This window comes from Panthera onca, chromosome C2, assembly GCF_046562875.1.
Source record: "Panthera onca isolate mPanOnc1 chromosome C2, mPanOnc1 haplotype 2, whole genome shotgun sequence".
NCBI lineage: Eukaryota > Metazoa > Chordata > Mammalia > Carnivora > Felidae > Panthera > Panthera onca.
This window is the reverse complement of record NC_138347.1, coordinates 128844367-128870452: the sequence shown is the minus strand read 5'-3', so window position 1 is coordinate 128870452 and position 26086 is coordinate 128844367. Positions and strand designations below refer to the sequence as shown.

General features: G+C 48.9%; 1 protein-coding gene across 1 annotated transcript in view; it reads right to left on the bottom strand.

Moving 5' to 3' along the window:
- SLCO2A1 (solute carrier organic anion transporter family member 2A1) overlaps window positions 1–9818 on the bottom strand; it is an 81029-nt gene extending 71211 nt beyond the window's left edge. Inside the window, exon 1 of the mRNA XM_060638711.2 lies at window positions 9241–9818. Within this exon, the coding sequence (XP_060494694.1) occupies window positions 9241–9336 (96 nt within the window). The 5' untranslated portion in view covers window positions 9337–9818. The remainder of the gene's footprint in view (window positions 1–9240) is intronic.
- Between the last annotated feature and the right edge of the window lie 16268 nt (window positions 9819–26086).

Below are 26086 nucleotides of genomic sequence, written 5' to 3'. Positions count from 1 at the left end.
TGTGGAGCTTCCAGTCCTGGGCCTGCCTTGAGAGGGGGTGAGTTCCCCATTACTAGAGCTATGCAAACAGAGGTAAGGACATCTTCAAAAGGATTCCTGCTTCTTTGAGCAGATGAGCTTTCTTGTCACTTTCAATTCTGAAATCCAAATATTCTATAAGCCAGGAAGTACTATCTTTCTACATGTCAGTTTTATCATGAATTATATGGATTCTACAACATGAGAAGTAAAAAATGCTGTAGAAATCATGATAAGCAAGGAAGATAGCAGGACCTCGGTGTACAGACAAGGAGTCATGGGGCTTGCTGCTCCATGAGTCTGCCTCCAGTGTCCTGGTTCCCGCTTCTCCTTTCTTTGGAAGACTACAATCCCTTCCTACCATAGATCCTTGAGGTTTATTTCCATCACGGACACCATCCCTGACCCTCCCTCGGCATCTCCACTGCCCCACAGAGGGTGGAAGTCCATTTGTGTACAATGCCACAGCAAGGGAGGCTGTAGGGGACCAACTTGTCCCAATTTGCCCAGAACTTTTCCAGTTTTAAAACTGAAAGCTCTGTGTTCCAGAAACTGCCTTCGTCCTGGGCAAAAAGAGGCAGTTGGTCACATTGAGAGGCAAGGGAATTTACAGGCTATCATTTATGGGAAGCTTGGGAACCTCTTAGGGAGCCAAATGCCAAAACAGTAATACCTGGTACAGAGCCTCACACGGTGAATGCTCAGTAAAGGCTTCTGAGTGAGTGAGTCCCAGGTTCCTGCACCAACACTCAGCTCCTGCCAACTCCCTCAAAAGCACTGAGGATCAAAGGTAAAGCAGGAAGGTATCAAAAAGGGCCTGAGGCAAAAGGCAGGAATGATGTAAAACGGAATGAGAAAGTGGTCAATTTAATCCCATCCTGCAAACTCCTTGGCAGTCCAATAAGCAGGGCAAGAGTGGCTCTGGAAGCCTGCTGTCCTCCCAGCCCCTTCCTTCTGCCACCATCCCTTTCCCCCAAGGTCCACAGGGACCTCAGTGCATTCTCTAGCTGGCTCCTCTCCTGGGGTGTCCCACAGGGCTCAGCTCAGGAGCTGTCTGATATCCACACCCCATGTCTGTCCCACTTAAACTTTCTAGGTACCTTTCCCTCTGTGCCTCACAAGCTGGCTGAGTGAACTAACCGGATAAACTAGTTCTGACTTGAGGTCTACCTGTGTTGTGTTTCCCAAACTTGGTATGCCCTACCTGCTAGTCACATCTGGGAGACATGAGCCACATACGGCATAGCTTCTGAGAGTATCAATGTTACTCCAAGATTTGGGGGGAAATAGAACATATTCTTTGGAAACACATACCTATACTGTGGAGGAAAATATAAAATTCACTTGATTTTAAGATTAAAACATAAAATATCACAGAAATGTAATGCTCACATCACAGTTCATCCCCTTCATCCTCTTGTCTACTCGTACGTGGAAACCTGATCACTCTGTCCTAGAATTCAGGGCATCTTGGTGAGGCAGTTTGAAAAACACTAGCTTACTACAGCCCTCTCTGATAACATCTGAGTCTTAACTGAGGTCCTCTGTGCTCTAGGCCAGCATCTCGCAAGGATGTTAGATGGGGCATTCTTCAGAACATAAGTAGATATTACCAGTGTTTGAGTAAACAAAAGAAAACTTGTTACCAGGACTCCCAGATTCCTACAGAACTCAGGAACTAAATTTGAGGAACTAGCACACTAAATTTCTAACAAAGGGTTAGTCTGCCCATTTTTAGGGAGGCAGGGGGGCAGCCTGTGGGGAGCCAGCACCGATCCTGACCAGACTGAATGTCCCAAAGCTCATCTGGGATTTACCGTCCCAGGCTGGTGCTGCTCTCCGCCCCCACCCCACCCCACCAGCCACACCAAGAGCCTCCAGCATCTCCTCTGAGCCTCCTGAGTATCCCGCTCAACAGGGCAAAGAGGCTGGGAGGACAGGCTCTGGAAGAAGGCTGCTCACTGGAGTATCCACCTGTCCTTCAACAGCCAGAGGACACTCCCTGCCTTGGTTTCATTCCCCACCCTGGTCAAATGTAATCCATCCCAAACAGGAGGACACACCCAGAGAATCAGGGTCCTCTAAACTGAGAGAGCTGGGGATTGACCAAAGATAACCACCTAGCCTGCACCTTCCACTTCTGCCAGGCTTCATAGCAGGTCTCCCAGCAAAGCTCAGACCCAACTGGCCCTGCTCCCAGTCTCATCTCCATCAGCAACTTAACAGATGAGAATCTGAGAACTTACAAGAACCTCAGAGATCATTGAGCTCAGGCCCAAATGTTTACGAATGAGAGAATCCAGAACCGAGAGGCATTCTGTGGCCATGGGAAGAAGAGAACTAGGGAGCGCGATGACCCTGGGAGGGAATTCCTGCTTGCCATTTACTGGATAGGTGTTCTTAAATGAGCCTCCATTTTCTTAAGTATGAAAGAGAGATGCTGAGCACCCCCCACCCCTTGCGAGGCCATGGTTGAGAGTAGAAAAAGTTTAGGAAACTTCTTTTCTTGATTAACAAATCAAGTTCAAGGGAAAACACAACTATTTAGATAAGCCCAGAAGAAAAGCTGGAGCACAGAAATACACAAGGTCCCATCCAGTTACTAAAAGCAAGCTTCAAATTTGTCTTTAAATCTTCCCAAAAGGCAAAGTAGAAGGGAAACTGAATGGGTTATGAAGTATGGTAACCATAAGATAAACACATACCACTGCAGACTGAAAATCAATCTTCTACCTGATCCTGATATCAAGACTTGCTGTATAGATACAGTGATCAAGACAGTGTGGTATTGGCAGAGAGATATACACATACATCTATGAAACAGAACAGAAAACCCAGAACAGATCCACACAAGCATGGCCAATTGGTTTTTGACAAAGGAGTAAAGGCAATTCAATAGAGTAAGGACAGTCTTCTCAACAAATGGTTAAGTGGCAATTGGATACCTATAGGCAAAACAAAAACAAAAACAAAAAACAAACAAATAAAATAACCTTGACCTAAACTTCTTACGTATACAAAAATTAACTTACAATGGATCATAGATTTAAAGCAAGGTTATAAAACTTTTAGAAGAAGACATAAGAGAAAACTTTCAGGAACTAGGTTTGGTGAAGAGTTCTTAGACTTACACCAAAAGTAGGATCCAGAAAATTAAAACTTGATAAATTAGATTTCATCAGAATCTAAACAATGTTTTCTGTGACAGACCCTATTAAGAAGATAAAAGATAAGCTACATACTGGGAGAAAATACTTGCAAACCACATGCCCAACAAAGGACTTGTATTTCATATATATAAAGAACTCTCAAAACAATAGTAAAAATTCCAATTAGAAAAAGGACAAACTATAGGAACAGACATTCCAATAAAGAGCACGTACACATGGCAAATAAGCACATGAAAGATGTTCACCATCACTAGCCATTAGGGAAATGTAAATGAAGACCATGCTGACATGTAACTACACACCTATTTGAATAGCTAAAATAAAAAATAATGACAACACTTGGGGCGCCTGGGTGGCTCAGTCGGTTAAGCACCTGACTTCGGCTCAGGTCATGATCTCGTGGTTCATGAGTTCAAGCCCCGTGTCGGGCTCTGTGCTGACAGCTCAGAGCCTGAAGCCTCCTTCAGATTCTGTGTGTGTGTGTGTCTCTCTCTCTGCCCCTACCCCATTCGTGCTCTGTTTCTCTCTCTCTCTCTCTCAAAAATAAAAACATTAAGAAATTTTTTTAAAAAGTAATGACAACACCAAATGCTGGCAAACATGTAGAGAAACTGGATTTCTCCTACATTGTTGGTGTACATATAAAACTGTATGGCCACTTTGGAAAAGAGTTTGGCAGTTTCTTAAAAAAAAATCAATATGCAACTACCATACTACCCAGCAAACGCACTCCTGGGTATTTACTCCAGAGAAATGAAAGTTTATGTCTGACCCAAAAACCTATACCTGATTGTTCATATCAGCTTTACTTATAATAGCCCCGAACTGGAAACAACCCAAATGTCCCTCAATAGGTGAATGGTTAGACAAATCACCGTACATCCATACCGTGGAATAAAGCTCAGCAATAAAAAGAAACAAACTATTAATACAAGCAACATCCTGGACGGATCTCAAGGGTATTAAGCTGAATGAAAAAAGTCAATCTCAAAAGGTTACATATTGCACGATTCCATTTATACAACATTCTCAAAATGACAAATTACAGTGATAGAGAACAGATTAGTGGTTGTGACGGTAGTCAGTTGGAAGGGGGTGGGCATGACAACAAAGGAGCAGCACAACAGAGATTTTTGTGGTGACAGAAATAGTTCTTGTGTCTTGAGGCAGTGGGGTGGTGGTTCCATGAATCTATACATGTGACAAAATTGCATGGAACTATACACACACATTATAGCAATGTCAGTTCCCTGCTTTTGGTATTATAGTGCAATATGTAAGACAGAACCTTTGGAAGAAACTGGGTGAAGAGTATACAGGACATCTCGGCACTGGTTTCCTACGAATATGGGATTGTTTCAAAATAAAAAGTTTTTTAAGAACTCAAAATAAATCAAGCATTGTCTGGTACTAAGAACTCAGCTTTCTCCCATGGTCCCTCAAAAGGAGCCCCCAAGGACCACAGTGACAACCCATCTGTGCTAGTCCTGTGGGGTACAGACAAGTGTAAGTTCACACAGCTATTTCTTCATGTCCTTTATCAACAGAAACTGACAGTGCAATGCCCAAGTACACAGCAATGATCTTATGATGTAAAATGGGGGCCAGACTCGCCCAGCCCCAGGCAAGGTCCTCCGATGGGTCCATTGCCTGGGACCATCCCGAGCTTCTCAGCTCCACCACGCCCAGCTCTCTGGCTTTGGCACACAACTGGAGCTCTCCACAGGCCAGTGCCTCCACAGGCAGAAAGTGGGGTGAAGCAAGGGCTGGGAGTGGCTGAACCCATGAGACAGCATAAGACCAAGCAGGGATGTGAAGAGGGAGAACAAGGAGGGATGAGGTCTACCCTGGGGACCATGCACATTCCTCTGCATTCCATAAACAGGGCAAAAAAAGGTGAGGGAAAGCCATGGTCCCAACCCAACACCCCAACATCACATCCGGGTCTTCGAGAATGGAAAAAAAGTCACTGTCACAGACAAAAGAGAGTGATGAGAAAGAGATGAGCTATCCATAGTGTGAGACATAAATCACCTTCCCTTTGTTCTGTGGCAGTGTAGGTCACAGTTCATCACCAGGAGAAGGGCTCTGAGCATTATCACAGGAGGAAAAGGCTCTCAGTGACCTGTGACCCCACCCAACCAGTTCCCGTTGGTCTCCCCTCCCCCGACCCCCACACAAAAGAGGGCATGCCAGGCCCTCTCAGGGGATAGATGAATGCTGTCCTCATTCACATCAGAGAAACACCCACCAGCCTGGGGGAGGAATGGGCACCTCTTAATCCACTTAATCTTAAGTTAAGACTTAACTTAGTCTGTTAAGTAATTCTTTAGCTCCAGGGATTCTCTTGAAAGTGTTTTCCCCACTTGTGAGCATCAGTTTGGTGGATATAGCACTTTCCTCTGGAAACCAAGAGGTTAAGCCCAAGATGCCTCCCCACAGTTGGGGGTCAAAGGCCTTAGGAAGTTACAGACACAAGCCAAAACAAAGCACTTCTTCCTCATTTTTGGGCTTCCCTCCCAGATCGAAGGTCCCCAGGCCACTCAGGCCAAGCTGTGACATCTGCCTACCCTTTTCTTCACCACTGTACTTCCCCTGCCCTCCATTCCCACTGGACTCTCCCTCACTGATGAGATATGCACTATTTCCCTAAACTGGGACCTGGGGTGTGGGAGTTCGTGAAATTTGGGCAGCAATTACCAATCATCTACTCCTTTTATAAGATAACCTCGGTTTGCCCCCCAAAATTTCATTTTAAGAAGAAACAGATCTCTTTGAGGCTGCCAGGATGAGTTAGCCACAAAGGCTGTCTCCTACCTCCCCACCCACACCCCCATAATCGCTGAATGAACCTGTTTTTAATTAAGAGTTCTGGATGTTGAACTGCTCTCTCTGACAATGACTAGTGAGCAGGTCTTCTGTTTCTTAAGAATCTTGTAAGCCAGAGGCAATTGAGAATGTCTCCAGATTAAACACAATTATATTTACTACTACAGGAGGGCATACAAAAACCTCACCCCATAAGTGAGAGTTGCCAAGCTCTTTAGGGGAGAGTTATGAAGAATGAAAAGGTATAATGAGCCTGTTAGTGACTGGGGATATCCATCCTGCAGCCACCACAGTGACCCCTGCTCACAGCTGGGATGTGAGCGTCACCGGGAACTGAAAACAGTACTGACTCTGGGAACAACTATACATACAGTATCCCTAAGTGCTAAGCCAGAATTGAGCAGCACTGTGTGATGGTGAGGGCAGGGTGCATGGTGGTTAGAGTCTCTGACCCTGCAATCTCACATATCTGGTTCCTCTACACTCCACCACTTTTTGGCTATGTGTCTACACCTCACTAAGCCCAGTTTTCCTCATCATTCATGGGGACAGTAATAATACTCACTAGATAGAATTGTACTGAGGATTACATATGGGTGAAATATATCCAAAGTTCTTGGTACATCCAGATGGCTTCATTAGTGTTAGCTACTATTACCTTTATTTTGGACATGACTGCTAACTATAGTTTCTCTTAAGTATGCCTCATGTGAGGCATAATTGGTGAAACAACAGATCCTAAATGATATTTAAACAAGCAGTCCTGTTTGTAGAGGCAAGAACTGACATTTTATTGATGTCAGTCCTGGAGAGTCTTGCATGGTTTACAAAACCCTTTTCCTACACCTCATCCCACATAATCCTTAAGGAGCCCCATGAGGTAGGGATCATTCATAGTACCTGCTTTTTGTTTTTGTCTTTGTTTTTTGTTTTGTTTTGTTTTTTTACGTAAAGGTTCTGCAGTCCAGGAAAGGTAAGAAATGCTCCCCTTTGTCACCTATTTAGTAAGAGGTTAGATTTAGAGGTGAATCTAAGTCCCCTGGCCTCATTCCCTTCCCTTAAACCATACGGTATGTGGGGTTTTGCAGGAATGTCATAAAGCCAATTGGTTACTCTGTCCCAGCAATGAGGAACCCAGAAAAATGATGGGTCCTTGGGCTGGGCATCCCCTGTTATCCCCCATGTCACACATGTCACAAAACATGTGCCATCCATACCCCAGTGAGAGAGTGCAGGGCAGCCACTCAACCAACCTCTCATTGGGAGGAAGGAATCTCCCAACAAATAGCAACCCCCCAAACAACCATTACCACCTCCCTGGAAGAAAAGGCTTAAGTGAGTTTAATGGAATTACAAGCCCCAGATTTGCCTTGAGATATCCAAATTGTACCTGGTTTCAGGTTGATTAAGTGAAGCTAAGTGTAAGTCTCTCCAAACTCTGGTCTCAGTGTTACTATGGATCAATGGAGGTAATAATTAAGAGAATTTGATTTTTAGAGTTAAGAAAAACTCTTAATTGGTATGAGCCTTCAGGAGGCCAACTGGCCTGGGTCTAGGCCTCAGTCACTTGTGGCTAAATCATCAACATGTGATAAATTATCTCATTTTTATGGATCTTCAAAGAAACTGCTGCCATAAACTCATTTTAGGGATTCAGGGTGGGTCTAAATGAATCAACCTCACTGGGGGGTTACCCTTGCTGTCAGGAAACTGTTCTGGGACAATCTATCTCTCTTGCCCTTGTTGGTGAAAATAGGGAGAGTTTGCCCCTACCCTGGCTCTTTCTTGGGCCTCTTTCTTTTCAGACCACCCAACTGTTGCTCCCACCCTTTCCTCCCAGTTCCTAATTTATAAACACCAAATTTGTTACAATTCTCTACTGAAACTTCTCCAAGACTCTTCTGAATGGTGGGACCAAAGCCACACACAGTGTTTTGGCCATCCAGGTCTAGCCAAAGGTGAGGCAATTTGAGGATTATCTGAAACCATCTCAAAATGTCTATGTCTTATTTACATCCAACCATGGAATCAACTCAGCCTTTATTTATTGTGGTGTGGGGATAGAGCAGAAGCAGAAGTGGGGATCCCAGCTCCTCTACTAACAATATGAGTAAATACATTCGTGGGATTCACTGTGACCTCCAGATCCCTTTCTGTTCAACACTCACATCATCAGTTCACAGAGACACTCCTCCCAGACCATCCCTTTAATTGCACCACTGGAAGCTTTACCTAGCCCCATCTGACTGTATGATTGTTGGAAACAACTTCTCTGCACCATACCTAATCCCGCCCCCCTCTTCCCCCACTGTCTCCAAGGAGCCCTCATGTGGACTCTACAGTCCTCACCATAGCAGCTCTGTCCTCTCAGGACGTGTACTTCTAGGTCACTTCTGCTCAGGTAGAACCAGTTTAAAAAAAAAAAAAAAAAAAAGCCTGTTTCAGGCTTCAACTGTTCCAGGCCTCCCTGGCCTGGTGAGGAAGCGGTAAACATTCCCGACCCCCTGGGGAAGAAAGTGTCCTCACCATAGAGCCACTCCCCATAACTTGCTAGGGGAGAGGCACCTGCTTAGATGTTACTGAACATACCGCGAGGGCCTGCTGCTTTCCTGGGGCCCTTTCCAGACCAGGAAGCACGCAGAGTTGGTTGCCAGCCCGGGGGAATTCTGAACCCTGCGCGCGGCAGAGCTGTGGGGTAGCGGAGCCCCTGTACCGCTGCTCGTCGGGCAGAAAAACATCTCTTCTGCCACCCACCCCAGGATGAGTTAGGCTCTGCCCTCCATCTCAGAGGAACCACAGCCTGTCACCCGGCACCTCCAAGCTCACCCCTTCACGAAGAAACTGCCCTCAGGAGACCTAAAAAGTGTCCCGCGAGATGTTCTTTTTTCAAAGAGGAAGACACTATCCGACCAGAGTTGAACCAATAGGTACTGTCATTGTCCTGTTTCTTAACCCCGACGAGGGCGTGAGTGTGCGCACACACACACACACACACACCCGTGCACACACGTGCGCACAGACACACGCGCGCACACACTCCCAGAAAGAGATCGCCAGTCCAGGCGCCCCCAGCCCGCCTCCAGGCCCGCAGGGATGCTTCGCAGAGCGCGGCACTAAGGGCTGACGGGGAGCCCCGGCGCCCCCTCCCCCGCCCCGGGCTCCCGCAGCACCCCTGCCCGGGCCCGCCAAAGGTGCGCCCGGAGGTCGAGGGTTCTCCGCTCACCTTAATGTTGCTGAAGACAGAGCGGGGACAGCGTCCGGCTTGGCGCGAAGAAGCGTCGCTGTCCTGGCGCGCGCCAGGCTCGGGCCAGAGCCCCATGGTGGCGGCCCCCGCGGGGCGGGACGGCGGCAGGCCCCGGGCGGGCGGCGGGGCGAGCAGGGGCCGGGCGCCTCGGGCCGGGGCGGCCGCGCGGGTGGCTGGTGAGAGCGGCGGCGACGGCCGCAGGAGGCTCGCAGCGCGGAGACTGCGCGAGCGAGTGCGCGCCCAGAAGTTTTATAAGTGGCCGCCGCCGTCGCCGATGATGAAACGCGCTCTCCCTCCTCCCTCTTTTCCTCGGCTGTTGAAGGCTCTGCGAGCCCCCGCCCCCGCCGCGGCCGCCCCTCAGACAGGTGTGACGCGGCGGCTGGCCGCGCGTGACTTCGCTCCCGGCCCGGGGTCGCCTCTGATCCCGCAGCTTGGCTAGGACCCGCGAGGCTTGACCGCCCCGGAGAAGGTCCCGCCTGCTGGGGAGCCGGGAGCGGCGGCCCCGGGGAGGGGAGGTAGTTGCTGGAGGGGCAGGGGACGATAGGAGGGTGGGGGCGCCTGCGGGACTGGCGGGACGGGGGGTGCAGCGGGGACCGACAGGCGGGCGACTGGAAGGGACCGGAGAAGAGGTTGGCAGGACTCCGGGGGCAGGAGGAGAACCGAGGGGGTGCTGGAGGGGCCAACGGGAGCCAGGGAACTGGAAGGGAGCGGGGTTTCAAGAGGAGAGGGGTGCAGCGGCGCCCCTCCCGACGCACTCGGGGAGATTTACGGAGCGGGTCTCTGCTTGTTTGCACTTGCCGAAAACCTGGGCTCTCAGTTCCGGTGATGGCTCTGAGACTCGCTGAGGCTGTTTGTGTCGAGGACTGATTTATATTTAAACTGCTCTTTGCGCTGGAGAGGGGGCCGCCCGGGCAGGGCCCGAACTCTCTGGACCTGAGCCAAGGTAAACTGCGGGCGCTGTCAAGTGTCAGCATGGCTGGGTCTGGCCTGAAGTACTTCGGGCCAAGAGAGAGGACCCCCCGTGGACATACAGGACGCACCCCACTGGCCTCCTTCTCAGGGCTGGAATAGAACAGCAGCTTTATTTTTCCCCCAAGACTTTTTCCACTAGAATTCCTACTGCAGAGAAGAGAAAGAAGGTGAGACTTTTCAAGAGAAGGATAAGAAAGTTATGCCAAAAGCAGCTGCAGTAAGGAATCCAATTCTGGAAGTATTTTTCCAGCTCCCTAATCCCTGTAGTCTCCTGATGAGCCAACCTCTGGAAGCCCACCCTGTCTCCTGGAAAAGCATAAACCCACCTTCAATGCCCAGGAAACTTTGGCTAAGACAAAGACCCACAGGATGATGCCTTTCTGGGCCTGGTCTGGGCTTGTCCTCTGTCTGTGGGCTTCCCCTATGCACCTGTGGTCCAAGAACCCTGGACACAACAGCAGGCAGTGCCGGAAGAAAAGCCATTGGACAGTGGACCGCCTCTGCCCACTTCATTCACCCACAGAGTAAAGGGTATCTAGAGAGGCTTTCCAGAGCCCTGCAGCAGCCTCAGACCCCAGAACAGGCAGGAAACTCCAAGTCACTAGTCTGCCCTCTTAGAGAACTTGGAGCACAATGATGGCTGCCACCGAGAGCACCCAATGTATGCTGCAGTACTCACAGTGTATTGTGCCAGGCATTATGTTGGGTAGCCACACGCGTGATTCCATAGAACCCCAGGGTTAGCAACAATTATAGGTACGTATTACTATCTGGATTTTATAGATGATGATGCTAGAGAGGCCAACTAAAAAAAAAAAAAAAAAAGAGTGAAAGACAAACAGCTAGTAAGTGATAGAGCTGGAACCCAAGTCCAGCTTTGCCTGATTCCAAAGCCCAGACTTGAAGCACTATGCCCATTGAAAAGTTACCTATTCCAGCACACTCATTCCACAAGTAAACCAAGCAGAGAGCAGAGAAGGTCCAGGCCACAGGCACATTGCACCTGCGATAGCTAGAGTTTCTTCCTCAAACCCTGAGTGAGGCCTTGTCATGGTCCTCTGATAGAAACCCAGGGAGAGTCAGCTTCTCCAACCCTCATTTTATCCTCCTCCATGAACCTTACCCTCTTCTGGGTAAGGTTGTCAGGACCAGCATCATCTCCAAAGGAAAGGCATATTCAGAAATGCTCCCAGATGGTTATCTCTGCCTTTATCTGCTCTTACGAGGGGGGGTTAGCTAACTGTAATGGAGACCTAACCAAAGTGGCTTCAATGAGATTAATTTGCCTCTCATAATAAAAGCCTGCTAGTAGGCAGTCCAGGGGTCATGACCTAGGCCCGTAAGGATTCTTTAATGTGTGGCTGGCTCATTGTCACAAGATAGCTGCTTCACCTCCAGCCTCTTCTCTTAATTCCAAGAAGGAAGTGGAAGACAGGAAACAGGAAGGGGTTGTGCTCACATCAGGGAAGCAAATCTCTTCCATGCACGCTTAGCTACCAAGACTAGGTCACATGGCTACCCTCTGCAAAGGGGACTAAGAAATGTAGTTTACGCTCTTGCTACCTCCTGAACAAAATTGGGGTTCTATTAGGGAAGAGGGGAGAAAGGATATCGTGTATTAAACTTACAGTGTCTGCACAAAGAGTAACTGATTTCCTAAAAGCACCCCCAGGGTCTGTTTCCAAGACCCTTCCCAAATCCTTTGATTTCAGCAAATATTTCTTAACACTGTAGAAAAAATAAAGCACAAGGACAGTTCCTGACTTCAAAGACTCCATGGTCTCAGGGTGGGGAGCAAGAAAAGAAAGCATTATGCGTTGTAGAAAGAGAACATAGCTCTCTGTTGTGCACAGACGCTATGGGGGCACAGAAGGGGGCCCTAATTCATTTTGGGGCAGGAGGAAGGTTTCCTGGAGGAGGAAGGGATCCTCAAGCTGAGACCCAGGGACTAGAAAGTTTGGGACAATTAGGGTAAGATTCATCTAAATCTGCTCCATGATTTCAGTCTGGCTGGAGACCCAGGGACAATGGGAATGTGATGAAGAGGCTGGAACATTGAGTGGCATGCTAGGAAGTGTGGGCCTTATCCCAAACACAATAGGGAGCCAGTCTGACAGCTGGGTAGGAGAGCATTGGGGCTATCCGTGGAAGGAACCCCAGGAGCTATGATGAGGATGTATTCTGCAGCAGTTGGGGAGGGTGGTAGGGGAGAGAGAAAGATGTGAGAGACATTGGTAGGAGATGGCACCCAGGTGTTAGTGAGGGAGATGTTAGGGACAACTCCCAGGATCTGATTGTATTAGTGATGCCAACCCCTAGCAAATAGAACCCAGAAAGAGCAGCAGCTACTGGGGAGGGGGCATATGCAGGGAACCCCCCCCCCCGCCCCCCGCCGGGCTCATTTTGAGTTCAAACTACCTGGAAGTACATGCAGGTCTAGATGCCCAGCAGGGAGGTATAGGGGTTCAGTGCTCAGGGTGGGCACTGGACTAGAGATTGGGTCTTGGACATCCCACATGGAGGTAAGCCTCGGGAACAGATGGGTCTCCCAATAAGAATGTGTTGACAAGAAGTAGGTCCAGGACCGGCCATAGCAGTATTCAGAGGTGGCACAGATTATGGAGCCAGCAAAGCAGAGAGGAGAGCCCAGCAGGCAGGAAAGTAAACCAATAGAGAAGCGGTGCTTCAAAGAGAAGGTCAGGAAACACATCCAGGTTGTGGAGGAGGGAAGATAAGACCTAAGAATGGCCATTGGGCTGGCCACAGGCTGGCATTGAGGACCTTGGCAAGAGTGTTTCCAGTGGGCAGAGATCAGAGTATGGGAGTTGAGGAGGAACTGCAAAGGAGCTATCAGCAACTTTCCCAGAGTTGCAGAGGGAAGAAAGGGAGGGAAGAGCTTTGGGCTCTCCTCTCTGCCTGAATCTCCTGCTTTCTCAGGTTTCGTGCTGGACCAGCTGAAGGTTCACACCTCCCAGCTTTTGCTCATGCTGTTCCCCCTGCCTGCACTGCTTGCCTCATAGTACGTATTTGGCTTCTACCCTTCAAGAGCAGCTCCTGTTACTACCTGTTCTGGGCTTCTGTAACAAGAGTAGAAACATGCCTTGCATGGTGCAGACCTGTCACATACATTATCCCTGCTTTCTCAGAAAACTAGATGTCATTATCCTCATTTTACAGATGAATAAACTGTAAAGGCTCAGGGTTCTTCCCTAGTGCATACAACGTGTCTCTGCCTTTTTTATCACAGGTGACAGTGGAGACAATACATATGGTGGTTAAGGGCGCAGACCTTATAGTCAGACATAGATGCCGACCACCCTTCTCTTCAGCTGTGTTTGTTACCTTAGAGGGCCTGTTTAACCTTCCAGATACCCAGTGCCTTCTCTTTAAGATGGAGATATTAATGTGCACCTTCCGGGGCTGTTATAGTGTATAATGAGGTGTCAGTGCTGGTATCTGCTCTTGCTGTGATGGTTGGCAGTGTTGATGGTAATAAGTGTGCTCTATATCTCTTTTTCTTTTTTTTTTTTTTAATTTTCCTTTTAAAGTTTATTTATTTTTGAGAGAGAGAGAGAGACAGAGTACAAGCAGGGGAGGAGGGGCAGAGAGAGAGGGAGACACAGAATCTGAAGCAGGTTCCAGGCTCTGAGCTGTCAGCACAGAGCTTGATGTGGGCCTCAAACTCACAGACTGTGAGATCATGACCTGAGCCAAAGTTGGATGCTCAACCAAGTGAGCCACCCAGGCACCCCTATATCTCTTTTTTCTAACTCAGCTGTGAGCTCCTTGAGAGCTTCTCTGTTAATTCTCTTTGTGTCCCTTATTTGGCCCAGCATATCTTGTTGCTTAAAAATGTTTATTAAATGGAATTGAGCTTAACTGAACTCCAAAAAGACCCAGTGACTGGGAAAGGTTTCATTGTCCTGAGGCCTCCAAGCCACTGTCTCTGTCAAACCCCCATTGCCTGAAGCCATCCCTTCTGCCCACACCTCACCCCCAGGCTTCTTATTGTCAACCTTGTCCTCATTGATGGCTGGCATGGGTCCCTTGGTAAGTTAATCAGTACACAGGCCACACCCCCTACTCCTGCAGCAGCTGGTGAGGGTCTCCTGGCGATTTGGATACTCAAGTGTGATCATGAATTAACTCTGGCCACCTGGCTCCTTGCACATATACAGGCATGGAGGAGGATGTCCCCAGTGACTGTCCCCCCTGCCCCTGTGACAGGTAGAGGGCACATCTGCAGCCAACTGCTCTACCACTTTGTCACTGTCACCGGTGGGGCAGCCTGCTTCCCTTGTGGGCCACCTGGCCACTAGTTTATATTTTTAATTAACAAACACACAGTGTTGACTGTCCATGCCTGAGACCAATACAGTGTTGATTCATCTAATCCTTAAAACAACCCGATGAGAGGGATTACTTTTATTAGTGCCACTTTATATGTGGAGTGAAGTAAAATAACTTGCTTGGGGACACATAGCTAGTAAGTGGCAGAGCCAGGATCCAGACACTGGCAGCCCAGTGCAAAGCCCCAGCTCCTGGGGGTTCTTATTCACAGAGACTGAGTCATAGCAGGCAGGCAGGCCAAGTCCAACCCCCCACCCATATGATGGTCTTTTAGGGGTCTGAAGCCCATTTTGGTGTCTTGCCCATACTTGCCCCCTCAGAACCTCTGCTGCCAGCATCACTGGCCTGGAATGCTTTCCTCAAGTGAGGTCTGAACACAGGCTGGGGCCGCTGGGGCCCTCCTAGATCCTGCTCCAAGATGCCACTCCATTCTGCTCTTCCCCACTATGCACATCCCATTTCTGCAGCACGTACTGCGTGCCATTCTCTCTTCCATAGGGCCCACCCTGTACTCCTTCAGCCCCACATGTCCCTTTCAGGACCTGAGGCCAACCTTGCCCTCCCCTTCCTTGAGAAAATGCAGTGAGATGAGAGAAGGGCACTGCAGTGCCAGGATGTTCTGCCTCCTAGGACCCCAGCTTCTCAGCATATTACCTGGGGTATAGCAATCCTTGGCACAGGCAGGGGAACCGCAGTGGGTGGATTTCCATTTGCTTCCAGGAAAGACTTCTCAAGGCCTGGCTGTGCTCTTTCCTCTGAGTCTCACTCCGTGGAGGTCACTCTCTGCTTTGGCAGGAGGCACGGTAGGGGCAGGAAAAGGAGAAACCTAAATAGACCTCACCCTGCATCCCTCCCATGTCTGTTCCCTGTGCGTGAGGAGCCCAGCCTGGCCCAAGCCTCTGCACCCCACCCACCCCCATTCGGGTCATACCAGAGGGATACTTATCACAGTCTGTCATCCTGTGCTGGCTCATCACCATGCCTGTGTGATAATGAGCCATTCCTGGAGAGCTCAGACTTCACCTCTGCCTCTTGATCCTGCTGGGGTCCCACATAACACAGTCGGTGAACACCTACATCATCCTTGGCCCTGTTGCAGCCCAGAACTCAGTGGATCCTGTCATATGAATGTTACCAAGTAAACAGAAAACCAGGGCCTGGTCTCTGCCATGATGCTTGTTTTTTTTTTTTTTTTTAAACTTTGTTCATCTTTATACTTTTTCAAAAATAATTTAACTGCATCTTAACTCTACTAGGAGAGAGAAAAGATGTTTCATTCACCCATCATTCCATACTGCTATTTAAACTTTGCTGAATTTTCTATTTTTTCTAATTCTTCACAATGAGTATGTTTTTACTTAGAAAACTCACAGAATACCATTTGTGTCCTACTTTTTAACAATAAGTATTGTTCTGTGTTGAGAAGGGCTCATCATTCTTTAAATGGTAAGGAGGAGTTATTTATTTTATTTTTTTAAATTAAATTTTAATTAACATACAGTGCAATATTGGTTTCAGGAGTAGAATTCAGTGATTCATGACTTGCATACAACACCCAGTGCTCATCCCAACGAGTGCCCTCCTTAATGCCCATCACCCTTTTAGCCCATCCCCCACCCACCTCTCTCCATCAACCCACAGTTTGTTCTCTATCATTAAGAGTAATGAGGACTTATTTAAACCCTGCACTGGTGTTGAATGTTGGGGATGTCTCTAATTTTCATCTTTTACAAATAACAACTTGCATAACTTTTTGCAAAAAAAAAAAAAAAAGTTTGCCTTGGGACTGATTGCAAGCAGTGTAATTTGAACACATTTAGATATTTTCCTCTTCAATGTTCAAAATCAGTCCTCATGCTGCATTTCTACTACTTAGGTCCCTTCTTCCTCCCCAGTGATACCCCTCTCAGCCCCTGTAGAGGAAGACCAGCACCACTCTCTTCCAGCTGGAGAGTCTACCTAGGCACTGGGGACCCCAGGGTCTTCCTTATCCCCAGCAGCCCAGACAAAGGCCTGGAGCTCAAAGAGCCAACTCAGAAGCTGATCCAAGGGTGCTATGAGGTGTGGCTGCCTTGATCCAAAATCCTGTTCCCTACCCCTAGTTCTGTAAAAGGAACTCAGCACCCAGGACTATAGGTCAGAGGCCTTGTATGAGAACCTTCCTGGGGACTGCTGGATCCCTCATCTGTATAATCAGGGTATTGGACTTCATGGTCAAAAGGGGGGTTATCCTCTTATGCTTTCCTTGCTCTGTCAACTTGCTAGCTATGTGACCTATGGCAAGTCACTTAACCTCTCTCGGAGGCACTTGCCACTTAGAGGTGTGTGAAGAGTGAACCGGACTCACAAGCCCTCAGTAATGATCACTGTTATAATGTTGTTTTGTCCTAACTCAGCAGTGCTTCCCTCATGGGTCCCTGTTCCTGCTCAGCTGTCCCCCACTTTTCTCCTTAGGAGGGCCTACTTTCTGCATAACAACATCTTCCCAAAGGCTTCTGCTCAGTAGAACCTGGGAGACAATCCAACCCCCTAAGTGAGCTTGTCTGGAGCCCTGTTCTCACCTAACAGTGGGTCCAGGAAGAGACGCCAGGATTAGGTCTCCTCCCAGGCCCTGCTGTCTTCTCTCCTCCCCGAGACTTCTCCTCTGCATTCACATGGGAGAGTCTGGGAGTCCCAGTCCCAGCCCTGGCTTCCATGCCTCTTCCCTGGGAGCCCAAGTCCTGGGCTCTGTTGTGGCTGCAGTGTGGACAGACACACACACACACACACACACACACACACACACACACCCTCACACCCTCATGGACAGGCCTCCTTAAAGCCTTCTTGGCATTTCCTGGTTGGAGGCGCCCCTCCCTTCCTCACCTCTCCCTCACCTTGTCCACAGCAGGGGCAGTCCATGGAAGCGTTTGTGAGGGAAGTTCGTGAGGGAAGCATCTTTTCCATTCTGTAAATTTCCCGCACAGCCAGTAGGTAGTACTTTGGTAATCACTCTGGGCCACCTGTATCCGGCCCTGTGCCCTCTCCCTGGTTCTGAATCTAGGTCTGGGCACATGTTCCCACCTGACCCACCCTCGCTTCTGACGCTTCTGGAAGGAATCTTCTCCTTTTCCCTTTGTCTTGCTTCTTGTCCCTCCCCTTCTCCCTTTCCTTTATTTGTACAGGTCTGCAGCCTCTTCACTTACAGGAAAGGTCTCTGCTCTATTTCCTTCCCTTATGCACCTCTGCATGCCCTCCCTGCCTTCCCAGGTCCTGTTTCTCTCACTCGGGGAAAGGGAACAGGTGACCTGCCTTGCCAGGCCACACCCTCCCTACACTGTTTGGACTGACCCTATATCAGTGGATTGTGAGCCTTCGGGGCAGGGACCAAGTTCAAACACAAGTACAGATAGCAGGATGCCACACGCTGGAGACAGAGCAGGGACGACAGTCAGAAGAGCTTGCCTCTCCCCTCTCAGGCAGAAGGGACTGGTGGGGACATGCTTGTCACACACTTTATTTCCCAGTTGAACAATGCTTGGGATGAGGGTGGGTGCTGGCAGCCAATGACTGCTCTGATGATGACCTATTCTGCTGCTCTGTCCTTGCCCTTTGTCCCACTCCTAGCCTGGCTCTCCTAGGCAGCATCAACTGGTTTCTCAGCTGTAAAGTTCAGTGCCTGTAAAGTTCTGTGTGGCCCTGCACCTGGGCCTGGGGTCCCTAACACACCCTGGGCCTTGTTCGCTGTGCACTGAGTCACCTGATGAGGTCACTGGAAGTCAGGTCTCCTCCCTGGTCATGGGTCACAGGGAGGGAACACATTGCTGGGGATTCGGGAAGAGAATATTCATGGCTGCCTGTGCAGCCAGCAGGAGAGGAGGCTAAGGAGGGTGACTAGGGTGGGTTCTGATGTGAAGATGGGGAGACCACAGCTCTTTCACACTGGTGTTCAGGAACTAACCTTTGCAGGGGCTCCTGGCCTCACCTGCTCCAAGAACTTCCCTCTGGCCACAGTAGTAGGATGATGGCCAAGGAATGGACATCTGGTGTTGGCCCCTTCCAGAAAGTGTTCTGCTCCTGGTGGAAGCACTTGACATTCCTTTGGTAATGAGGCCTGGTGGGCTCTCAGCAGGGTGGGAGGGCATGGGGGCCAGGCCCAGACATTCTGGTCCTGTGTTGGACAGTCCCTCAGTCAGGACAGCATGCCCTCTCTCAAGGCTGCCAGAAGTAGGGGCATCTCCCTCAGTGTTGGGGTCTGGGGCACTCTAGGGAAGAGGAGTGAATGTGGGATGGAGGTCACTGAGGCCTGTAACCAAGTCCGTCATACTCTGGGTCCCACCAGGCCTCTGTATCTAGACTTTGCAGTTCTGTGAGCCAATAGATTCTCCTTATGGTTTAAGTTGTGCTGAGTTGGATTTCCTATTGCTGGCATCTGAAGTTTCTGATAAATCCAATAAGCCAAGGTTTGGACAATACCAGGCAATTCACAGAGTGACCTCAGGGCCAGGACCTTGCAGCTGCCATGTGAGATGGATCCAGTGGTTATTATCCTCATTTCAGAGAAGAGGAAGTAAGGCTTGGAGGTCAAGAGCTTGCTGATCCCTGTGAGAGGTCAGTGTGGCCTGGGTTCCAGGTCTTCTGCTGGGATCTTGTCCTTGTCCTTCTGCTGGGTCTCATGTAGGGGGAGCCACTTATGCTCTGCTGGAGTCAGGCCCTGGAGGCTGAGGATGCAAGGGCAGAGGAGACACCCTGGGGAGACAGCTGAGCTGCAAAGGGTTCTAAAAACATGTGGAGAAAAAGTGAACATGGCCACTGAGAACATGCTTATGAAGAACAGTGAGGAAAAAGCTTATGTCCTGATGGCAAAGAAAAAATAGGGAAAATCTATAGATTATACACACATACATTATATAAAATACTTTCAATTTATGTTTTTCAAAAAGCTGGTGCATGGAATTTTTTTAAGACTAAAAGAAAATAACGCAAAATGTTAATAGAGATGATCTTTCCACAGTGGGAATGTGAGGGTTTTTAAAAAATTTTGTTTTTTTTCTACGTCTTTCTGATTTTAATGATGAATATTACTTTATAAGAAAGTAAATAAGCTTTATAAAAAAACAAAAGAAGAGAAGAATCGCTTGGCCACAAAATAGTTTTCCACAAGCACCACTTTCAGAATTGAAACTAAATCTCCATCAACCCCTTGTCTAGATGCGTGTCAGGGAAGATACCTCGGTCTAGCCCTGCTTTGGCCTTGTGGTCTTAGGGGAGGGAGATTCACTGCTCCTCACTGTGTCTGCACAATGGGAGGGTATGTGGGTGGCTTCAAGGTGCTCCCAATGTTAATGTTCCACTCACTGACCTCTGTCAAAATTCACAGTCACACACCCTCATAGGAGAGCTCAACTGCTTTGAGCACTCACAGCAGACGAAAGTGCCCCCTCATCCTGACCCCAGACCCTGTGCTGCATGTTCCACCCTCACAACAGCCTGCAGGGGAGCTCTGGTCACTTGTGCCCCTTTCACTGGGGAAAACACTGAGATTCAGGGAGCCCAAGAACCTGCCCTTGGTGACAGGGCTAGTGAGGGACACAGCTGGAACTTGAACTGCAGCTCATCTGATTTCAAGCCACTGGCTGTGCTGTGATGCCACCTCTATTCCCAAACATTCCTGGGTGACTTGTTTATTTGCCCATTTCACACATATTTACCAAGCACCTGCTATGCAGATGACACTATTCTTGTTCACAAAGGAGACATGGAGGAAATATAAGACACCAGCATATCGCTCCGGCTCATAACACAGGTCTGTGATCTCAAAGGGGAGTGTATTGGGGGCATAGGACCATCCCAAGTGTAGTGGACAGAATATATCACAACTATTTATAGCTATTTCTGTCTCATAATTTTTAATTTCTATTTTTATGATTGATAATATGCATGATATCCTGATATAGTAACATCCACACAAACGTATGTGATAAATCTTTAGTTAGGGTGCAATCAGCGAAGATTCACCAATTGTATTTCTAAGTCTATAGCCGTGCAACTATAAAATAACCATTCAAGGTTATTTGAGGATTAAAATGAGTAAATAAAATGAGTTATTTGATTAAAATGAATGTGGTATGAGCTCAGAGGCCAAGGATGATTGGGACAGGCTTGTAGAGAAAGTAGGAGCTGCATTAGGGTTGGTAGGTTCTATCCAGGCAGAGAGAGAGGAAGGAGGGCATCAAAGCCAATAAGAGAACATCACCAACCGCAGCTGGATTTGGGAATGTGCCCAACATAACTCAGGGAATGTGATCACTGCCCCTCTGCCCCTGCCTCATCCCTCAGACTCAGAGCCTGAAGAACATCAGTCAGCTCTGGGCCTACCCAGGCCAGCAGGAAAGCCCCTGCCCTGGCATGGGGCATGGCGAAACCCTCAAGACCTTCAGATCTTGATCCTTTGCCTTCTCCATCCCCAGTCCCCCCTATGCTTCCTCCCAGACCTAACTGCTCCCACTGCCCTGCCCTTCTAGCTCCTCCCACCCCACCTTGAGCCCTGGATCCATGTTCTCCATCCCCCACCTCCTTAGCCTCTGCCCCACTCTGCTCCCTTTTCCTGCCTTTGGCTGGAACTGGCTTCCCACAAGAGCCTACTTGTGCTCTCCTGAGTGGAGCTGCCCGTTCTCCAACACCCAGAGCCACATGAGTGGCCGGAGGCTTTCTCCTGGGTCCCTGAGGCCACCTTTGTTTCTTGGGCCCTGCCTACCATGAGGTTCACATATCCAACCCAGCCCCCATCAGCCCCCTTCTTGTTTCTGTCATCCATTCCCCTGCAGGTCCCTCTCTTCAATCCTCAAGAGCTTTTCCTCTGGTTTCCATTCATACCACATGACCACCCTCCTGTCCCCACATCCTCCGTGCCTGACCTTCTCCAGGAGAGGGTGGCCTCTCCCTCTCAGCCACATCAGTCACCCGTGTCTGTCCACACCTGGGGGTTGCCTCCACCAGGAGTTGATCCACCTCTGGAACATCCACTTCTACTCTGGCCACATCTCAACCATAGCTGGCCTTGACTTCACAGAGACGCACAGTGCTTTAATGGCCTCAATCTCCCTTCTGTCTGTCCCCACCTATTTCCACTTCCTTCCAGCCCACAGCCTGGACAATTCCATGGAAGGGCTGTCCCTCTTCTTGACTGAGTGGCCAACCCCTTGGGCTGTGCTCTGGGTCCATTCCCTTCAGCTTTCTCAGGCAGATAAATTGTTCCTTCAATTTTCCTCCCTCTCCCTGCATCTTCCCCTGCACTCTTGCTCTCTTCTCTCTCTTCAGGAAATTTATTTATGCTCTCATGTTTCTCCACATTAATAACAGAACAACTCCTTGGCTTCCCCTTGCCACTGTCCTGTTTTTTGTTCTCCTTTATGGTCAGGCTTCCTGACATTGTCTCTATTTTTCTCACTTACCATTCACGGCTCAAACCCATACTAGCTGGCTTGGAGATTTCACCATCACAGTGGAGTCACCCTTGACAAGTTCAACAGGGGCTAGGCTCTGCTGTTGGTGGGCTCTCGGCAGCCTCGACCACTCTTTCCCTGCGTAGCCTACCCACTCTGCCCCTGCTGCCTTTCCCACCCTGACCCTATTTCTCAGGCTCCTCCACAGCACCCTCATGGTGCGCACACCTCTCACATGCCAGCACTCCAGTGCTCTGATCCTCTCCCCACTGTGATCCCCGTGACCTCAGCTGCCACCTGCTGCTGTTAGTCACTCACACCAGCGTTCTGTAACCTGGATCCTCTCCAACTTCCAAATCACCGGTGGTCCCTGCCTGCTCGTCTGGATAGCCCACAGATGTCTGGAACTCAGGTGAGTGCATCCATCTTTCCCCAAAACCTCCTTATCATCCTGCTCACCTGTTTCCCACCAACTCCAAGGCAGAAATCTCTGAGTCTTGCTAGACTTCTCTCTCACTCCTGATGGCCAAACAGTTATAATAGCAGCAAATAGGAAGGCTAAGGGTCATGGTATTGTGCATCCCAGACGGAGATAAATCACTTTCTGGAACCAGGCTAAAGTGCCAAGGGTATGGAGTCTCGGCACCCAGACAGTGAAGATGTCCCCACCATGCACATTATGTGACCACATGGGCTCCCTGCTCTGTACCTCATGCCACCCTCAATCACTCCCCTCCCTCGTTCTGTCTTTTAGAACTATTTCTATCTCCCTAAAGTTTCCATTTTCCTTCAGAAGTTAGCAACTTCCATGTTTTCATGCCCTTGTAAACTTCCACAGACTCTGCTGTGGGACGTGAGTCTTGGCCATTTTGTACAAAAAGCTTCCCTATGGTGGAGGGGGGGGAGTCATTTAGACTCACAGTGATGGTAGAGGGTGGAAAACTATAAGAATGTCCTCCACTCCAGCTGCAACTTGCTTCTCCCCACTTTGGTATGTCTGGAGACCTAAAACATTCAATGTAGCTCATGTGCCAAAGTTCATCCTTTGCTACTAATGTGAGACTCATTCCCTTAGCTAGCCTAACTGCTCTTGCTATGCAAGCAGGCCATCTGTCCCTTACGTAACCTCGGGTTACCTTGCAAAACACTTCTTCCACCTGTCTCTGAGAGAGTGTCACAGGCCATATGAAAGCATGGCCCATATGGTCTCTATGATAGCACATTTTGGGTTCCATTCACCTCTGATGCTCTGTCTTCCCCACCATTGAGGGCCTGTTGTGGAAGTTGAAGAGAGAAACCAGTGACAGCAGCAGGACACTGGGGAGTCCAGACCCTTGGGCCACTCAATGAGCAGTGGGATCTGGTGTTCTCACCTGTAGGTTAGGTGCCACAATACTTACCTGGCCTATGCAGATGTAAAGAAGATGAATGGAGGTGTTCCATGTAAAGCAGTGAGATTCTCATATTTGAGGGTGTATCAGAGACACAGATCACTGGGCCCTACCCTTGGAGCTTCCGATGCAATGGATCTGGGGTGGGGCCTGAGAACTGGCATTTCTAACAAGTTCCCAGGTAATTCTGCTGTAAGTGCAGCAACCTTATCCTGAATCCCTCATCAATACAGCAGGCTCATACAAATGCAGGCCACTCCCACCCAAACTGGAGGGATGGTCTGGCCCTGCACTTTGGCTCAGCTGACAGTCGTGCATCCCTTGACATCAGCTTGGTTCTGTGCCTGGACTCACTCTTGGCTCATTTCCTAACTTCCTCTGTGTCATTTTACTCTGTCTGGAGAGCAGAAAGAGGAATCAATCGCTGTTAATGGTGTGCCAGCCATAGGTAGGTGGTAGTGATGGCCATCAGAGGGTGCTCTGCCTGTTTTCAGGTTAGATTCAGATATTCCTTTCTAACTGTTGTGTTTTCTCTGTGCCCCAACCATGGGAGTTTTAAAAGGACACAAAGGGGGCGCCTGGGTGGCTTGGTCGGTTGAATGTCTGACTTCGGCTCAGGTCATGATCTCACAGTCCGTGGGTTCGAGCCCCGCTTCGGGCTCTGTGCTGACAGCTCAGAGCCTGGAGCCTGTTTCAGATTCTGTGTCTCCCTCTCTCTCTGCCCCTCCCCTGTTCATGCTCTGTCTCTCTCTGTCTCAAAAATAAATAAACGTTAAAAAAAAAATTAAAAAAATAAAAAATAAAAAAATAAAAGGACACAAAGCCATGCCTCTGCAAAGGTAGACAAATGTTATCAATTACATTTAGAATACTCTCTGTTTCCTCTGGCACTCTGAACTCCCTGACCAGTACCCACAGAAGGACTTTACACACAGGGCAGATGCCAGCCCTGGAAAGGAAATGGAATGAACACATTTGCTGAGGTCAGAGCATGAGCATAGCCTCAACCCAGGCCAGCACTGATCCCCAGGGGCAAAGCCTCAGAGTCTCCCCGGCTCCTTCCTCTCTGCCCTCTGTCTGCAGGAGGGACTACATAAACAGCTTTTACCTTGAGCCCCCAGCCAAATGTCTCCCCTGTTTCCCTCAGCCAGCAAGGGCTGATCATATCTGCACAGGAAGAAGGGGGCTCATTCTCAGAGGGCTGAGGTGTATGTGCTCAAGAACATACGAAGCTGCTGAGGCAGGGGTTGAGTTTCTCTGGATGAAGCCTCAAAGTATTTGATATTTTTTTTGGCAAATGCTATAATAAAACAGTACTCACTTCCTTACCAAGACCCAGATCTGATTTAAAACAGCCATGTTTTAATAACGCCGGTGGAGCAGTGCCTGGATCACTGCCTGCTGCTCAAAAGATGCTCAATAAATATTTGTTGAATGAATGAACGCATTTATTCCAGGATAATCTGTCCATTCTTGAAGATTTGACACGGTCCTGGCTACTCTCCTCTATAACTGAGTTTTTCCTGTTTCTTTTAATCCTTTCTTTCTTAAAGTTCTCAGATGGGGCATAAAACAAATCCTCTTCCATCCTGCAGCTGGCTGCTTGGGAACAATGGATTGGTCACTCAGCAGCTCACAAATGAAAGTCCCCTGGCCACAGGCTCCCTGTCCACCTGGCCAGCTTGGCTCTCCCCTCCATGGGTCCCACCCCAGAAGAAACCCTCAACTACCTTCTGATGGCCCCCCTACTGGAAGCAGCATCCATGGCTGCCTCCCATTCTCTGGAGATAAAAGATCCAGGAATCCACAAGGGCAGGGTGTCCTCTGATTGCTGTGAGGGCATCCCTTCCCTTGTAGATTCCTCATCAACTGATGCTCCCAATTCCCAGGCCTCAGATTTGGGACCTTGAAAGAGGACTAAAGAACAAAGAAGGGCCAGGGATGGGGCCAAGGGTCAATAAAAGGCAGAGGAAAGATTTTTTTAAAGAGTTGATTTGGTCACCAAATGTAAACAAACCTGTCTTGCCCAGAGCTGAGAGTTGGGAAGATCTGCTCACAGCTCGGCTTCTTTTCGTGCCTGGCTCACTTTGTTGAATGGACTCTCAGCCCAAACAAATTCAGGCATAGGTCTTCCCTTAGAGAAGTCAGTCTTGCTGGACAAAGCCACCTTACTGAACAAACTGAGGATTGATGGGGGGTGGGAGGGAGAGGAGGGTGGGTGATGGGTATTGAGGAGGGCACCTTTTGGGATGAGCACTGGGTGTTGTATGGAAACCAATTGGACAATAAATTTCATATATTGAAAAAAAAACAAAGCCACCTTACTTAAAATGGCTAAATAACGTGATGATGTGGCATAAGTTAAAGAAGTCAGCCTAGGGCACACCAGGGTATAATAAAATGATTACTGACTTTGATGTTTAGATTGAAATAATTCATAGCCATTTACAAAAATGCTAAAGTTTATGTACCGAACATCATTTCAAGCACCCCCATGGAATATGCTCCTTTCTTGGGCAGTGTTGCCCAGGCTCCTGGTCGGGGGAGAATCCCTTGCTCCAGTGGATGACTGTTGTCTCCCAGTCCAGCCAGGCAGGGCACAGCTCATGCTGGATTGGGGGTGGACAGCGTGGCCCATCTGGGTCACGTGATCCAAAGTCACAGCCCCAGGTTTCCTTCTCTGGGTTC